This window comes from Ruditapes philippinarum, unplaced genomic scaffold (assembly GCF_026571515.1).
Source record: "Ruditapes philippinarum isolate M1 unplaced genomic scaffold, ASM2657151v2 ctg7645_1_1_1_1, whole genome shotgun sequence".
Taxonomy (NCBI): Eukaryota; Metazoa; Mollusca; class Bivalvia; order Venerida; family Veneridae; genus Ruditapes; species Ruditapes philippinarum.
This window is the reverse complement of record NW_026866313.1, coordinates 1-19,860: the sequence shown is the minus strand read 5'-3', so window position 1 is coordinate 19,860 and position 19,860 is coordinate 1. Positions and strand designations below refer to the sequence as shown.

Here is a 19,860-nt window from a genome sequence, read left to right as displayed (position 1 = left end):
AAAGATTATCATTTGTCACCCGTACATACCTGGCTCTGTATCAGGCGAAAGATAATTACGAACGAACCCTGGGGCGAAACATGATTATTCTACTGACCTTAATTGCTAAAAATAGAATATTTCGAAAGAGGACAAATATGCGAACAATATAAAAACACATTGTCCACTATAATGGATATTTTCTAAAACAGGAAATTAAGACAAGGTGTGTCCGTTCATGAGTACATTCATCTAAATATATATGTATATTATACAAACATTACTTCACCTTCCTTAATGCCCACCAAATTTGACGTCATCATTTCGAGGACAACATTTTAAACGTTATAATGTATTTTTTGTTTTTCTTTTGGTAAATAATGTTTGTACTTTAATAACGTTAGTTATATAGTTATGTTTGAAGATTCTCAAATATTCTGGTAAAAAAACTAAAGTAACATAACTTTCATTCTCTTATTGTAATAAATTAAATCAAATGTTGTCAAAAACTCATGCTTTTGGAATATTGTAAGTTCATACTTTTAATGCTTTAATATTTAAAATATTTTTTATCATCGATTACAGTGCTTTAAAAAAAGAAGAAGAATACATTATGCTCATCATGCATTCAGCAAAATATCTTAATCACAGAAATTAATTGAAATATATGAAATTCTTACAGAATATGTCTAATATAAATAAATAAATAAATAAATAAATAAATAAATAAATAAATAAATAAATAAATAAATAAATGAATAAACTATGTATGGGAAGCTGCGTTCCCTATTAAAGGTCAAGTAAAATTGGTCTTATAACCGCCAAGTCTCTTAAAAGACATGTAATTTGCGTACATTTTGACGTAACAAAAGATTAAGACCATAAAATGTAGACATATATGTATGATATTACAGTCAATAGGTGGATTAAAGAACTGTTTGTCAAACTGTCAAACATTTTTGGCATAGATAAAAGACAAAGTATTAAAGCAGCATGCATTTTTATTTTGAAGATGTAATAAAAGTAAAATATTGTGAAGTGAAATAAAATTATTTACACATTGCAAACGGCACATACATTCCATGTTAATCACCAACAAGAGGTCAAAATATGCAAAAATAGCTCTAACTGCGTTAGTCATGCAATAGAAATATGGTGCATATTATCTCACAAAGGTGCATATTATTACAAAATCGACCATTAATCGCACAAAAACATTCACATTATTACTTGAATAATAAATCTCTTGACATTTCTAAACATCTTAGTGCAAGTCATTTTTCTCAAGTTTAATTTTCTGGAAATATCTTTGGCTCATCTGGAGGCAACAGCTTAAATGATACACATTTCAGCACTTCTTTGAATTGTTCAGTTTATTATTTTGTTAACGTTTTCACCTTATAAATTTTTTGAATGATTTCGGCTTAAAAATGGTGCGAGCAAAAACTTTGGTATATTGTAATGCTGAACAATTGTGTTTTTTTTTATCTGTAAGCCATCTTTCTGTCAATGCTGACAACAAGAATACGTACAGTATTTTCATACGAACCTACCTATCAAGCTATCTGAGCCCTTCGTCCGAGGTAAATATATTTGTTATCATTTATATAAGAATGCAGTTTACTTAATTGTTGAATATGAGCCAAATAACATTTTCATAAGACTGCTTGCCTTTCACCGCGTGCTGTGTGGGATGAAATGTATTTAACATGTTAAATGATGTCTAGGTTGTAAGCAAACTTGTTTTTATAATATCTCAAATACTGCTACTTAACAAATGATGTTAAACCATACATGTTTTGCCAGTCAACGAAGCTTTATATAATATCTTTTCAGGATATTTATGTACAACTTACTCGACCAGTTTAATTGTAACATTTTGTATACAAATATGCTAGTAATATTAATGCGTTAGTCACTATTGTTACATGTAACACAACAATTAATCATTCTATTGCATATAACAGAGCGTTTTTATAGTATATTAGTAGAAACTAATGTAGAAATTATTATAACTCATACGACGAAGTGTGCAGCTGTCTTTCATACAAGGGGTGCAGCTGTGTTTACCGAAGGTAATGCATAAGGTCTTTGATTTAGATGATGTATATGTAGTACTTATGACTTTTAAAATCATGCACACGACGGGCGCAGCCCTGTGACAAAAATGGCGATGCGGCAGATTAAGTCTTATAATTATCAAGGATTGCACAATTTATTTGTAACGTTCTTCCCATATCTTAGTTTAAACATATTTATTTAAGCTCGGTTGGTTGCGAAACAAGTTCTTGCAACTTATATTAATCACTATCCAGTCCGCTTCCTGGAACAAACCAGTACTGGTGTCATATGAAGAAACATGGTCGTGACCCAAGTATGGCTCTGACCCTGGAGACGTTATTTCCATTTATTTTGCTCCATACTGTTGTATAGTGTATATCTTGTGTCAAGAGCCTTTCACAAAAGACCCACAAATAAAATTAAATGTGAAATAGTTGTGACTTTTCTTCATTTTGTATAATAAGAATTAAACATAATGTATATTCAGTTGAACATGTACATAATACATATGTATACATAATCTGTGTAGCAAATATTTAAATATTATGCTTCTAAAACAATTTTAGAACATCGGAGAATATGTAAAATATGTTCTGCAAATATTTGTCCTCATTATGTGTAATCATTAAAATATATGCATTAATTTATTATTGAAACAATTGACTTAGACTTTATAGAAAATAAATTTCTAATTACCTCCCTTTAACATGAAATGTAAATTCGGTAATATCTTTACAAATAATGCTTTTTGGAACTTACAATATTGATAAATCTTCATTGGAGCGTTATATTTATGCTATAAAACCATAAAATTCAGTTAAACAAAAACTAAACCATAAAATTCAGTTAAACAAAAACATAGGCACAAATGCATTTCTAAATTGTCCACAAACGTATGTAAGATACGACTAGTTTTCATTTTAATTTAAAGTGACATTATGTCCATCCAATTGTAAATGGTGAGTGCACTGGTTAAACGCAAAATAGCTTTACATTTTTTGTCATAATTGTGCCCATTTTTTATCATTTTACTTTGCAAAAATAATCAGTAATTCGCATGAACCACGGAATTTTCTATAAATATCGTTTGGAATGTAAAAGTAGTGCTTAATTTTTAAAAATTAAACACTACTTTTACATTCCAAACGGTATTTAATCTTTTTATAATTTAGATAGTTTTAATTTTTTATACTAAATATTCTTTACATTATCAATCACTGGTCAATCACCAATATAAAATTCAATATTTTAAAAATTACAAATTCACCTGAATTTGACAGCGACTTAATGTGCATAATGTCACTTTAAATGCTTAGGTTATTCAAATATTTTAAAACTAAGAATATTCTGTTCATTTTGTTTGTACGTGTCCCACTATTTATCAATTTATCAAGATGTTTAACCTATTTTCCAAGGTTTGCTTGATTGTGCCACCATCACAAACAACTACATCAACAAAATAAAAACATTTAGATAGAAAAGTAAAAAAAAAAAGCAACAGCATATTAAAGACTGTATGTTGTAATTCAAGTAGCGAAATTTTATATATGTATATAACTATGCTTCTAAAACAATATCCAAACATCCAAGACTATGTTAAATATGTACTGCAAATGTTTTTGCGCATTATAAGAAATCTTTGAAATATATATGCATTCATTTCTTATTGAAATATTTGGCTTACACTTTATCGAAAATAAATTTCTAATTGCCTCCCTTTATTTACATGAACTGTAAATTCGGTAATATCTTTACAAATAATGCTTTTTGGAACTTACAATATTGATAAATCTTCATTTGATAATTATATTTATGATATAAAACCATAAAAAAAATGAGTTACAGGATCTTTAACATTTTACCCATTTCTGCCCTTTTCAAATTAAAAAGTTAAATCTGTATTCATAAAGTGCAATCATCGTAACCCTTCAAAATTACAAGACCATATTTTAAATAGTAGCAACAACTCAATTTAACCATGATTTGCACGTGAAATTACATGTATAATATACCGTTGGCAAGATTATTGATTTTTCTAACCAACCGTCTATTTTCGCACGATTTGCACGTGCAATGCAATTTTAGCAGGTCGTTTAAAGACATGTACATGTGGTTGTAAACATAGCCGAGTTGCTTGGAGATGCAAAATTCGTGGGTTATTGGGTAAATGCGGGTCAGAAATAAAAACGGATCTAGATTAAGTTTATGGAATAAAATGCCCTTCCATATCGTGCAATTGCCAGGTGGGTGTCAATGTTTAAGGAAGATAGAACTAATCGGATAATCCCTGTCATGCACCGTGAATTTCCGATCTCTCTCCTTGTGACTTTTGGTTAATACTAAAAATCAAATCTTGACTTCGCGGTCGCCGGTTCGAAACCCGTAGTGTCATCGGAAACGCTCTCTAGCAGTGTATAAACAGTATACCCAATTAACAGTTCAAAAATGCTTTGTCGGAATTGATTCTGAGGCTGAAAAGTGTGAGCTTTGTAAACTATATTAACCCGATAGCGTTTTAATGAAAATTCAGTTTAGGAACGGAGTAAATTTCGACAATCTTACAAAGCATGTAACAAACCTGAAAGTTAATTAATGTCAATGGCTCAATAATTTATTTCTTTATCTTAAAGTTCATTTTAAACCTTTAAGGTTCTCTTTTAACTCCCTCACCCCTTGATCTATACAATGTTTTCAGTCATTTTATATCCCGCGTAGATGTGTCTTTATTTTTAATATATCTTTATAATATAGTTTAATTTTGACGTCTCATTTTAAAGGTTTGAGAAACCCAAAGACAAAAGCTTTCTTCAGGAACTATGCCAATCAAGAAAGAAAGTGGAGTATGTCAAACCTTGAGGCGGTGTATATACCTTACAATTGACAAGATAAAAAGTAAAAGCACACGTAAAAAGCAGCATCATGCAGCTTTAGGTTACATTTAAACGCTTTATGTAACAATTTCTACATAATAGGGAGGTTCTGTACCAGTGCAATGCAGTGTTTATGCAAGCAAATTTGCTTAAGGTAATAAGAAAAAGCTTTATTGTACGGCCGTCTTGAGAAGATGAATTCGCGTAATGCTGCGTTATGTTTAAACTGTTATATGAAATGACCAGAGGATAATTTTAAGGATGACAGCTAAAGTAGCCCAGTAATTAATTAGTAATTAGTCACCTGTCAGAGAAAAAGTTTTAGGGTTGTCAGGAGTCTTTGTGGAGTAATAACGAACTTTGTAATTAATGTATAGTCACTGAAACGTGTTTATTATATTAATTATTTCAATATATAAAATTGTAAAACAGTCGGCTCTTCTAATGCATTTTTAACATGGTTTATGGGAGACAGAATCAATCACGTGTAATCAGTACATTTATTTATAATACCATTGTTAACATTACATTCTTAATTGTATATATTTATATAATAAGCATGCATTATTTATGGTTATAATAATTTGCTGATGATAAATACAAATGTATAGCATATATTTATTTTGCGACATGCTTTGACATTACATACTTGGGAATTAAGAGAAACGAAATTTTAAGTAGCTTTAAAATTAAGTAGTTTTTTAACAACACAAAATATATAGAGGACATTGTATTCACAACAATTTTGTATTTGTTAAAAGATTATACACTTTGATGTGTTTAAGGTTATACACTTTATTGTGTTCAAGATTATACATTTTAATGTGTTCAAGATTATACACTTCAATGTGTTCAAGATTATACACTTAAATGTGTTCAGGCTATACACTTTAATGTGTTCAAGTTTAAACACATTAATGTGCTAATTTTATCCCCCTTTTTGATGTGTTCAAGATAATAAGTATTAATGTGTTTAAGATTAAACACGTTAATATGTTCAAAATCATACACTTTAATGTGTTCAAGATTATATATTTTAATGTGTTCAAGCCATACACTTTAATGTTTTCAAGATTATAAACTTTAATGTCAACAAGAGTATAAACTTTAATGTGTTCAAGATTATACACTTTAATGTGTTCAAGATTATACATTTTGATGTGTTCAAGATTATACACTTTGATCTGTTCAAAATTATACACTTAAATGTGTTCAAGATTATACACTTTAATGTGTTCAAGATTATACACTTTTATGTGTTCAAGCTATACACTTTAATGTGTTCAAGATTATAAACTTTAATGTGAACAAGATTATAAACTTTAATGTGTTCAAGATTATACACTTTAATGTGTTCAAGTTTATACATTTTGATGTGTTCAAGATTATACACTTTGATCTGTTCAAGATTATTCGATGAAATGTGTTCAAGATTATACACTTTAATGTGTTCAAGATTATAAACTTTAATGTGTTCAAGATTATAAACTTTAATGTGTTCAAGTTTAAACACATTTATGTGTCAAAAATGTTCCCTTTTGAGGTGTTCAAGATTTTACATTTTAATGTGTTCAAGATTATACACTTTTAATCGGAAATGATCAAATCATATTTTCATTACGTTCCTGTCAATGCGTTCAAATTCTCTAGGATTTAATCTGAGTATGTCTTTTTTTCTGTGAAAAGTTCAAATGAAGCTGGTTTGAGTTTAAAACCATCTGCGTGATAATTTGTATATATATTTAAATATATGAAATTTGGACGAGGAAGCAACTGGCGAGTACATGCTTTCATTTGACAAAAAATAGAACATCATAAGGGCGAAAGGCGTTTTATCTAATGATCTACCATAAGTCACATCTCCATCGCCACGTGTAATACGTGCATTACTGATTGTCGAGGAAATTTTTTTCTTTGTATAAATAATTATGAACAATTAAAGCAATTAAAAATCAATTTATTATTATGATTGCACATTGTAATTCTTAAATTAAATTTATAACCATAAAATGCAATGAATCGAAAATATAATTATAAAATAAGTTGATAAATGAATTATAATAATGAATTGAAACAATATTTCATGGTCCATTATCACTCATAATTTGTTATAGTAATTACATGTTAAATTGCAAATGTCAGGTTAATAAACAGTTTAAAAATATGTAAGTGCTTTAAGGTGTATAAAGCTATATATCTGCTTTAAAAAATATTGTATGAATTTATAAAAAAAGAATACTTCAAAAATGCTTGTATGAAATGAATATGGTAGAAAATTGCCTTGAAAGTGAATGTGACATGCACAAAATCATTGCTAAATGGATAAAATCATACGCAAAATAGCAGAATAATATTTTGTCCCGGATCATTTTGTTCTGTTTACGTACATTATTCACTTGTAGACTTAATTTCAAAGACTTCATTTACTGCAACTCTATCGAGAATCAATCATAACATTGTGAGACTAATAGAATTTTACTGTTGATTAATTTTATAAAAATAAGATATAGCTTTATACTCTTAAAGCAAACGCCTTAAAAGAGTTCAATAGCAGAGTTGTAGCTCTTCAATAATTAAAGCAACTAAAATTCTTTCTTGTGCTTGTTTTTAACCCTGTTATATTACATGTATTAAAAGGGAAAGCTGTAAATGTTTCTAACATTTTGCATGCTGGCAAACCTGATCAAGGACAAATTTGGTGCACCAAACATCTTTCCGAAAATAAATCATGTCTCTAAATATTTCTAAAATCACAGCGAAAAGGGAAAGGTGAAATGCTTTTTCACTTATTCCAAGAGATAGTTCCTTAATACAAGTACCATTTGTGTTGATTCATCTCGGGATCACGTGACTTGAATGCAAAATATAAATGAAAAATCGTGTTGAAGAAAACCTTCTTTTGCATAAAATGCTTCAAATTGATTTAGCAGAGAGCTACAGCTAATGTTTAATGTAGGTAGAAGTTCTACCTTTGCATTTGGAACATTTTATCGTACATTTTCCCTTTATATAATGCACGGCACATCATATCAGGCACTGCACGGCGGACGCGTATGAATTTGGCTTACTGACACATGCCATGTACTCATTTTTGTATCTATTGTTTCTGTGGTCCATTAAATCCACTAAAATATCTTCAGTATTTAGAATAAGACTACATTCCAATATTGAATGTTTAATGTCCGCTCCGTCCGTACACGAAATGTACGGTAACCAGACTTTAGATAACCTTGCCTCGCCGAGCATTCCCCGGTCTATTGCTAAACCGCCGGTAAAGTTCATGCTTCGGCACAAAATATCAGCCACGTCATCGTCGAAATTTCTGATTGCACACAAAGTTCCCCACTCCTCGCTGACTTTCATTTCCACCATGCCGGAATCCGGATTTATACCGTTCACCAGGCGTAGCTCGTACGCTGAAAATGATACAGAAAAAGTGATTAGTATATCAAAATGTACGTGTAATCATAAGCATGTTGTAAAGTGGTGAATCGACCGGTTGATCATTCTATCGTTGTGCCAGTTAGAAAATGCTAATAAGAAGAATTATATGGGTTTTTTTCTCAGCAGTTGCGCAAAATGAATTAATTTTGCTCAAGTTTTGTTTACAAATGTGAAGATTTGAAATGGATATATATGCATTTTTTGTTTTAATAGCATGGACATATTTAGATTTCTTACAAAATTTCTAATTAACTGACAACAAATTTTTAATATAGTATATTTATGACACTCCGTGACATTTTGTTAGTAAGGGTTTTATTGACTGTAGCAAAATATAAATTACATGCATTCGCATAACATGATTTCTCACATATTAATTAATGTTTGGATTAGAAATCTGGATGAAAATTTTAATATAAAAAAGATTTAAAAAATAGCCTGAATTAGCATTTTGGGCTTAGATATACCATTTTGTTTATAAAAAGCGCAGTTTAAAACTTACGCTTGTTATTGTAGCAAAGTGCCGCAGCAAACCACGTGCAGGAAGTTACGTTATCCAACCGGAAACCATTGCAATCCTTTAATCTAGCCTCGTTTCCGATGCAATTCAAATTTGAAAGAATCGGCTCGTCTTCTGTGTAACGGCTGTATGGAAACGATCTGTAACATATAAAATGATGTTAAAATAATGGTGTTCATAAGATCACAGTTGAAAAAGTAAGGACAATAATAAGAAAAAAATAAACAAGATCATGTCTCAAATGTTATTTTCCCGTTGAAATCATTGTATACTAATTTTGGATATTTTTCAGCAAGTTTTGTTGACAAGAAAATACGTATGTAAAGTTTGATTGTATACTTAACGCGTGCTTAGAACTTTTAGTATGATGTGCATGTGAAACAAGTGAACTCAATTCATTTATATACGCCACCAAAAGTTATTTTGAGTTAACGGACAATAACTCCTGAACTATTTTGGATAAAAATAATAATAGTAATAACAATAATAATAATACATGTAATAATAATAATAATAATAATAATAATAATAATACTGATGATAATAATAATAAAAACTGTCCAAATTTCAGTTAGATGGTAAAAAATTAATTTTAAGAGATAGAAACAAGATAGAAAGGTGTACACTTCCGAGTGTGTTTTTTTATTTGTTTAACACTTTTAAATTATTATTTTTTATTCAAATTATTTTTAGATTTTTTTGAGAGCATACAATGCATGACTCCTTCATTTTACTTTTTATCGGAGTAATTACGCCCTTGAATAAAAATTGGACTTCTAAAGATGATTTATAATAAATATCCTATTAACATTTAACTCAATCACAATAGGTACTGCATCTTACTTTCGGGCTATATATCTTTACAACAATACCATTAAATGGCATATTAGCCACTAAATCACTATATGCATGTATGTTTTTTGTATGTTTTTTGTTGAACATTTTGGAAAGTGTATTAAATTCTGAATACGATGCGGTGATCTATCAATGAAAATGCATCCAGACAGTTTATCAAGATTGATGTAGGGTGTTTGAGGACTGCAAGTGCAGAAAATTACTCATTAAATGTACACATGTACAATGTGCATAATGCATTAGTCATTTGTAACAAATGCCCTTATTCTCTTGGACATGCCGGGTGGGGGTGGTGGTGGTGGTGGTGGTGGTAAGGGGTGGGAACGAAAGGATGAGTGGTGGTGGCCGTGAAAGCGCCGAGTTGACCCCCCCCATCTATCCCCACTACCATATCAATGCGGTGGAGATATGTCCGATTTGCAATGTGGGGACAAAAGTTAAAGTCTCCGCTATTCCTGCATGGTTTTGTGTCGGTTGAATAAATTACTTTGATCCGCGTTTCGCCCACGAGAACATCGTGCAATGTCTTTAATCGAAATTTTTTGAAAACAAGTATTTGATTTATACAAAAGTTTAATCAAAAGTTGTTTGATTTTATATATGGTTTGATTTTTTATATGGTTTGATTTTGTAGATAAAATTCATGTTCATACAGCACTCAACGTATATCACTCATTGTGAATACGAGCTCAATGTTATATATCAAAAGCAAATTGTATTAATGTTTCGTGAACATAAGATATACTTCATTTTAATGTCAATAATTTCTATAACTCTCCCGCTAACAAACCACAGTACAACACCATAAAAACAACAATAAAATAATAAAAAAAAACAGTTTTTGAACAGACGTTAACGTTTCATTCAAATGAGTTAGCAAATTAATTTTAGAAAGTGGTGAAAACATTTTTTTACTATAAAACTATCAAATTGTTTTACAATTTAACAAGGAAATACAATCATATGAAGATACTCAATCCGGCGTTTCGATAACACATTATATAAATAAACAAAACACCTACATTAAAAATTCTTTTAATAGGCATTGTTTTTTTTTTCTTGTTCAGTTTTATAACAGTTTTTTAACAGGTTTAACCCCCAATTTGGATTCTGTTTTTCAATAAAAAAAAATTAAATTTTTAATAATGGAAACAAAAATTTTCAAAAAAAAATTATCCAATAAATATACAATTGGGAAAAAAATAAATTTTGTTTAAATTAAAATTTTAAATCTTGAAAAAAATGGTAATTTAATTTCCAAATTTTTTTTTAAATGCACAAAAAAAACTCATTTTGGGCCCAAAAAAGAAATAAATTTTTGTATAAGTTTTAAATCTCACCCTATGGGAAAAAAAACATTTTTTTAATACAATATCATTAAAAGCCCCAAAAGAACTTGATTTCAGTAAAAAGGAATGCAGCTCTTAAACATCTAGTTGTGCTTTTTTCTTATTCAAATTAGACATATAAAGTAAGAATTTCCTTGATTTCAATATATTTCTGCAATAATCTTTAACAAAATTAATATAAGGACAATATTATAATAATGAATTTTTTTTACATACGCCACTAATAAAAGTTACCCAAAGATGAGAATAGTATATCTTTAACAAAATTAATATAAGGATATAATCATAACAGTGGCAATTTTACTTACGCTATCAGGTTGTAAGCCAGACCATTTTTAAAGCCAAGTTCTTTGCAGACGACTTTAGCGTCTGCGTGGCTAAAGTGATCACTGCAGACGAATCCTGTCTGGCCATCGTGCTCTACCAGGACCTTGCCACTTGAGGCTTCCTGAACACCACTTAGTTTCACCCGATAACTAGGTCCTACTTTAAAAAATGATATTTTTTTTGATAATATCTTATATTCTTAACCTTTGAACATCCCAACAAATCCCCTAAAAACAACAACAAAAAAAACAAAAAACATCAAACACACAAAGACAAAACAAAACATAAAACGCCAAATCAAAACAATCTTTTATAGGCTTATTCTAGAGATTACACACACAATATCAAAAAATTATCAAATTAAGTGCTGGGGGACACGCGGCGGGGGTCATCAGTTTTATATTCTTGATATATATTCTACATACATGTTATTATCAATTTTTGTTTGCAATTTTCCAATGAAACATTATTACACGTTCTCCGAAATAAGCTCTATTGCGTCTTTTCATGTTTAAATATTGAATTCTACTTAAACCGGTGCTAGGGGGTGTGGACGGTAACTTGCACTAAACAATATTGTCCACAAACAGGCCAAAGAAACCGAGCCTGCAACACTATTTTCAAATTTTTTCGGGTTTTTGGGGGTTCTTTTGGGAAATTTTTTTTTTCTCTTTTTTTTTTGACTATTAAGATTTATTTTGCTAAAAATAGAAAAAATATGCTTTGATAGGGAAATCCCCTATTAAATTTTCCAAAAACAATTTGAAAAATAAGCCGTTTTGGGAAATGATTTATGAGTGTTTTTATAACATGGGCCCCCAAACTCGTACAGACGAATTCCCCACCAAAGTTTCAAAAATCAAAAATTGTATCGTTTTACCTTTTTTTTGTAAAACATCAGCGAATGGTTTACTTTTTTTTTACATAAAACTTTAAATTTTACAAAGTACGAACAAAAATTTTCGTTTTAATAATTTAAAATCTTTTCCCTAGTATCAAATTCTTTAAAAAACCCCAAGAAATTTACAATAAAAAAATTTTAAAATTCATTAAGAAGTTGACAGTTTGATAGATTTCACCTGAAAATGTAATGTAAATTTCTTATCATATTACAATAAAAATATTGTATTCAAGTCATAGCTTTCCCCCACTTCATTGAATCAAATTAGTTAAATGTCACAGTGTTTATCCTCAACTTCAGTGAGTGTTTGAAGGTCCCATTTCTAGTCATCTAACTGATTTTACCATTCCTGAGATAAAAGCAACAGTGATATGTAAATATGTCTGAATTATGACACCTTGTCATTTATAGGTAATAAAATAGTCAATTACATGTATTGAAATTCGTTTTAAGCTGCCTTTCCACATAGAATCCTAAATACCTTCTGAAGAATTAAAAATTAAATCAACAATGTGGTTAATGCAATGTTGCAATGCGATGCAGAGAGAAGCTGAAACGAGTAGGACTACTCTCTTTATTCTACCCTTTGCGCCTAATAAGAATGCCTAGATTTACAAAAAACTCTGTCTATATCGCATAAACTATCCTCAATAGCGTGTATCTAACAATTCATTTAAGCGTCTATCCGAATAAACATTATACCTACAAAATATAAGTAAAAAAGAGTCAATTTTTAAAATCTAGGCCTACTCACAGGACGAAAAAGTAGGAATAATTAGACACCAATAAAAAAATGAACGTTTGAATTAGCTACAGCTCCTAAATCTCTTCTTTTGAGGAGCTGTTTAAATCGTTATTTCTTTTTCTTATTGGCGTCTAATTATTATTACTTTTTCGTCTGATTATAAGGCTTCCGGCAGTCTTTTTCACATAAACTGTCTTTTAAACTGTGCATTTATTTTCAAGTTAGAAATACATGCCATGTATACTTTCACGATGAAAAATCAAACACGAGTTTGACCAAATTACGTTCTTATATGACGTCAACTGTTTTTGGATGTGATTAAATTTACCAAAAAAAAGGGTAAAAATTGCTTGGTTGCCGGCATATCATACAAAGCCTCCTTGAAGAATTAAGATGATAGGTTTTTTGTCTATTGTCAGTTTTAAACCACAAAACATTGTGGTAAACACGACGATTCTTTTTTGCAATGTTTATTGAAATATGACAAAGCAATGTTTTTAATTAATTTTATTTTGCACCTTTGTCTCAGGTGGGATTCGAACCCTTACCGTTAACCGTTAAGTGGGCGAGTGATTCAAAGTTAGCAACATTAATTACCCATGCAATGGAAGTTATACACACTGCAGGGCCTTACGCTCAACATTTGACACAATACTTTTTAAAATCATTGTGGACATCTCTGAAGTAGTAAAGCAAGCAAAGGGGAAGCAAAAGAAACAAAGAAAATGCGAAACACCACAGTATTACTCACCTGATTCAGTTGTTGATGCTTGTTGTGCTGTTGTTGTTGTTGTTGCTACTGATGTTGTCCTCGCTGTCGTCGTCGTCGTCGGAGCTTCTGCATGTTCATTATGCGAATGTAAATGCTCCGTGGTTGTATCAGTGTCCTCCGCGTTACGTTTACCACTGTACTGTTCACTCCGTACTATCTGTTGATTATTTGATGATTTAACGCTCCAAATATAAACAACACAGAACACAACCAGAACAAACAACAAACACACTAATAAAATTATTGTCAATGCTTTACGAATTGACGTAGACTCCATATTTTTTTCTATCCTAAAGAAATTCACAACACGCACGTGCATTTGCACAAAAGGTCTTAGTCAAATTTAATCATTCTTGCAATTTGCAACAAAATAAATAATCACTCACTAAATTATCCGGTGCACGCGTTTATTTCATAAGTTCAATAAATTAATACAAATTTGAAAGAGCAGCGAATTGTAGGCTTTTGAAATTTGGTGGTAAAAATGTTAAGAGAACTATCATTTATCATATTTTATCATCATTACATGTTGCTTTTTCCCCCCACATTTAGTTTGTATAATTAGGTGTCAAAGAATAGATTTGTCATTGTCGACTCATTAAAATTGTTAAACGTTTAAAAAAAAGGCGTCACGGAACATTGGATAAACGGCCAATAAAAAAACACCATACGTTTTGTATTACTTTCATCAAATTCGTCGGTGTAAATGTATTAAACTTCGAGCACATACGAAACGTTAAGCACGAAGAAAATGTCATCTACAGGATCCATCACATAAATGCTGTACGAATAATAATATGTGATGCATAATTTATAAATAGGATCTAAGTATTGCTTTTTTTAATAGCATTGTGTGAGACAATGCAAGGGGTGACAGTAAAAGTGTAACCCCGGAAACAAAGGTCAAAACTGTAATTGTATAAATCAATCATTACTATAGTTAAGTCAACCAGAGAATAGAATAAAGTTCAAAAATGACAAACGTTATGTTTTGAAAAGAAAACACCTTTGCAAAGCATTCAAGAATGATTGATAATGGGAATTTTACAATTTATATCAGAAAGTTAGAATCAAAATAGATTTGTTTTAGGTACAATGTATATACAGACATAGTTTATGAATTGTTATATGTATATCATCGCCTAAACTAAAACACTTTTATTTATGGAGTCCAAATATTCGCATTGTACGCACTTATTTTTTGGTTATCAAATGTTCTTTATTTCTATTTTATTTAAACAACATACGATAAATACTTTAAATGAAATCTTATTTACATATTTCAACATCAAGAAATAATTATTGTTATCATAATAATGTTAGTGATATTAAAATAGGTTAGTACAATGTCACCCTAGCGCTACCAGTTATTGTCCATCAACTGGAAATGTATGCATTTCGATTCCACGACATTCGTTTTGTTTCGTTTTATTCTCCGTGTGCATACACGTGTGCCCCCTATGTGCATACACGTATGCCCAGGTTGCATACTCAGAAATACGACAGCAATATAGTATATCAATAAAACATATCAACTCATTTTTTTCTCTTTTTGTTTGGTTTAACGGCGCACGAACACAGTTAAGGTCATATAGCGCCGAAACAGGAAAGATGATTTTGTGTGTTACATTAAGTCACAATGATGGACGACATGCACTATTCCTATGATGATAACTAATTAATAAAATAAAACATAGTATTGTTTGATCAGTGTTTAAACTGAATACACAAGTACTTAAAAATGTTAAGTACTGTAAAAAAACCCCAATTAAGACCACCATCGGGGCTGGACCAAAGTGGTCTTAATTGCGGGGTGGTGTTAATTGTGAATATTCTTATCATTTCTTACACACTTTATGACCATTGTCTTTTTTAGTTTTGTGTGAACAAACAATATGTATCTTAACCTGCAAATACAATATAAAAGTATGTTCTAATGTTACATCTGATGGGAAGAAAACATATTTCTGAAGAAATTTAATATCAAATTCTATTTGGTCTGATTTCACGGTGCACCAACACAGTACAGGACATATGGCAGGAAAGATGATTTTAGCTAAGGTGTTACAAATCTCAAAGCAACACCAGGGTTCAGAACCACCTCACCTGCTGGAGCTAACAGATGCATAGGCTCCAGTTATTCGAACCCATTTAGTCGCCTCTTACGATCACGCAGGGCTGAACGGTAGCTGCAATTCTTATGCCCCAACCATTAAAGGCAGCCCCTCAGCCATAAGGGGCAAAAAGAACATGCCCTTAAATCTCAGGTTGCAATGGACTTTAACATGAATTTAAGTGTTAAAAAAACTTAAAACACAATTAATATATAATAATAATGCTAATTAATTTTCTCGTACGTATATGCAATAGAAATCAACAGATGTAAATATGCATAATTATAAACTTGATAAATTACTATTCGACTTATTTTACACCACATGTATTTATTTAATAAATACATACACACATACTTAAACACCGATATCTCTTAAAAACGAGATTTAAATTGAATTAACGTTGTTTTTCAATTGTTTCTGGTCACAATGTTTTTTTATGAAAAAAGGTAAAAAAGGCTAAACAGCTCTTTAATATTTATGTTTAAAAACAAGAAGAAAGACTTCAATGTTATTGACCCAGTGGGTAAACAAATCAATGGCTATCAGTAAAAAAGAGTTTCTATAAGTGACTGGTCTACACAATAAGTTGGCTTTAGGAAAAGGGTTGACTGTACTTTATAATAATCATGTTTTCAATAAATAGTTTTAAAGACAAACAATATTAGACGAGCATTGCCGGGCGTAAAAACAGGAACAAATAAGTAAATAACATAATTAAAAATATAAAGAAAGGAGTATTTTAGAACGTTAAAAACAAATAAGCAGGTAATATATTACGACTTGTTAATGAAATATTTGAATCATGTGATATTTATGATGCAATATAAGTCAACACCGTACTTAATGCACCTATTTTACATACAGTCGCTTTCAAGGTAAAAATATAAAAGATCAATCACAAATGCACTTCTAATTGATATACCGTTGATGAATTTGAAGTAAATTAGACAATATTCTATCAGCGAACTAAATTCAATTAAAAGAATTCCAATTAAAAAACAACAACATATATTACCATCCTCAAAGCAGCAGCAAGAAGAAGAAGAAGAACAACAACAACAGCAACAGCAGCAGCAACAACAACAACAACAAAAACAACAACACTTGCCAGACTTGTATAAAGAGACCGCACAAGGAAAAAAACAAGATATTCGCTTCATACAACCGTCTCTCAAGACAAAGTATGAGAATCAAAGTCATAATTTATTCATGACATATTTCATTTGAAGTGTAGGAATTTGTCAACTGCATTTATATACAAGCTAAATACTGGTACGAGTTATAGAAATGCTTGCGTTGCTTTGCTTCTGGGATTCTAAAAATAGTAATTAAGGGTATCCATAACCAAACGCCAAAAATGGCAAAATTGAATTGTAACAGGCTCCGTTTGAATGAGCCTGTTCATGGAAGGTAGTGGTAATTGAATGACACCGTCCACGCCACCCCCCAGCACCGACTGAAGCTGAACATGAAAACGGTGAAAATTTGGTTTATACAGAATTTATTTGAATTCGGTCATGTAGGAAGCTATAAGCTTATAGACACACTGAAACTTTAGAAACTTCTGTAGACATATGGCGGTAACCATGGAACCTTCAATGTAACATGTCCGTGCCATTCCATGAAAAAGCGGCGAATGGTCCTGAAGTCAAGTCATTGTCGTTAATTTAACCGGGAAGCTGATTGTATATTTACTCATAAATGTATAATCACCACGTGACTTACTAGTAACGCATAACTGCAACATAATAGATATATTCCACCGATTCGGAAATAATTTTAAGGTATTTGACGCCATATCACTCATATCACTAGCCCTTAACATAGAAGATCTTTTACAGCATAAGATTGGTGTACCTGGGTCTCCTTCTAGCCTATCAAATGAGTCATATAACGGGAAATAACAATTCTATTTAAATTCAACAATGAGACATATTACTCACTTCCTGTTTATCTCTATGAATTTGAGATAACTTATGTTTTTTCTTAATTTTTCATTAATAAATACTTCAAATACTTCAATAACAGCCTTGAACTGGACTTATTACGGACTATAAAATATTTTCGAAAGTTTTTACTGTACGAAAGGTATAAGGTTCGTCACTAATTTATGTTTGCGGTTTTGATTCGGAAACCGTTTTAAAATTGATTACGTAACATTTACCATTACATGTCAGAAATGAAATAAAATATTCAGATAAATGAATATATTAATACAAGTTAGAAATGTTTTTTGTGACCTTTATTCACTGTTTGTCAATCAAATCAACAGATGTCTGATGTTAGTTTTGTCACACTTTTGCGTCATATATAAAAACGGGGAAATTGATAACATTTGTTAACTTGGACAATTTAAGATCCATTGACCGGCCACGCCCTCTCTAATTGTTGAGAGTATGGCCTGAATCGCAAGAAAGCAGGGCAATAGAGTTTAAGTTAAAAGACATCAGATCTACAGGGGCAAATCTGACCGACTCTGTACTGTATGTGAACAAGAGAAATTAATAACTAATATATATTTATGGTTTTACATTTTAAAATCGATTAAGATTTACGATCAAATGTCAAAACTGTTAAAAAGCACAGACGCTTGGGGTTTGGAGCTCAAAACGCCTTTAAAATCCAAATAAAATGCATATTTGGCAATCCCAGCACATGTACTGATCATATATATATAAAAAAACTTAATATAAGCCGTTTTGAAAAAAAGTCATATTTCAACATCTATAATAATACACAAGATAAAAATGTTCGCCGGAAAAAATCCGCACCCCTACCGTCATAATCACCATGTATTTTAATCCATTTCCAATATTTTCACATAATCCTTTGGTCCCTCGACACAGAAGATATAATTCTTCACGATGATGGTCAATTTTAAACTTCAACGGTAATATAAACAACGCAACAGCCGAAATAAACATCAATATTCTCGCCGTTTTTTTTCAACGACAAAAACTTTCGATAAATTCAATGGACCAGACGGCTATGAACGAAGCTATCCGATTATGTGGCCCCAGCTTTGCCGTGTGCAAAATGCGCAGCGCTTTTAAGTTTGGGAACCACATAATCGGATAGCTTCGTTCATAGCCGTCTGGTCCATTGAATTTATCGAAAGTTTTTGTCGTTGAAAAAAAACGGCGAGAATATTGATGTTTATTTCGGCTGTTGCGTTGTTTATATTACCGTTGATGTTTAAAATTGACCATCATCGTGAAGAATTATATCTTCTGTGTCGATGGACCAAAGGATTATGTGAAAATATTGGAAATGGATTAAAATACATGGTGATTATGACGGTAGGGGTGCGGATTTTTTCCGGCGAACATTTTTATCTTGTGTATTATTATAGATGTTGAAATATGACTTTTTTTCAAAACGGCTTATATTAAGTTTTTTTTGATATATATGATCAGTACATGTGCTGGGATTGCCAAATATGCATTTTATTTGGATTTTAAAGGCGTTTTGAGCTCCAAACCCCAAGCGTCTGTGTTAAAAAGTATGTTAAATTCTTTCTCAAATCCCGAATGAATTCAGCAATCGGTTTCTTTAGGTAAAGAAATCACCACAACGTTATATGGCCATTTATGGTTTTCATATCGGGTGGAAGTCATGTATGAACCATGGATCATTTACCGATGAAAACCTCACTTCCTAATTCGTTCTTAACAACTATATCAATACATTGTATATCGAATAGACCTTGTCGGAGGTAGCTTGCGAAAAACAAGTTATGTCTGATACATGTACACAATTCACAAGCAACTATACGTTAAGAAGATGAAAATAAAAAATAAAAAAACAAAAGATCTGGAAATATCGAAGAAAGCAAATGTGATGAAAATAACAGAACGTAAAATGAAAACTTGAAAAATAACACGCAATGTAAAGTCATGGCGATATTTAAATTGTATGAG

At 30.9% G+C, this 19,860-nt stretch overlaps 1 protein-coding gene across 1 annotated transcript; it reads right to left on the bottom strand.

The window, feature by feature from the left end:
- Positions 1-7,423: 7,423 nt before the first annotated feature.
- LOC132732092 (scavenger receptor cysteine-rich type 1 protein M130-like) lies at positions 7,424-14,100 on the bottom strand. The gene is made up of 4 exons (XM_060718439.1): positions 13,803-14,100; positions 11,387-11,561; positions 8,857-9,014; positions 7,424-8,326 (listed from the first exon to the last, which is right to left on the bottom strand). The coding sequence occupies exons 1-4, from the start codon at positions 14,098-14,100 to the stop codon at positions 7,935-7,937; spliced, it is 1,023 nt and encodes a 340-aa protein (XP_060574422.1). The 3' UTR covers positions 7,424-7,934.
- Positions 14,101-19,860: the final 5,760 nt, after the last annotated feature.

Excerpts from the sequence above, each read along its gene's own strand:
- LOC132732092 (XM_060718439.1), bottom strand. The coding sequence starts at position 14,100 with ATGGAGTCTACGTCAATTCGTAAAGCATTGACAATAATTTTATTAGTG. Across the intron at positions 9,015-11,386 it reads CTGGCTTACAACCTGATAGC|ATCGTTTCCATACAGCCGTT; the intron begins GTAAGTAAAATT and ends TATATGTTACAG. Across the intron at positions 8,327-8,856 it reads ACTTTGCTACAATAACAAGC|CGTACGAGCTACGCCTGGTG; the intron begins GTAAGTTTTAAA and ends TATCATTTTCAG.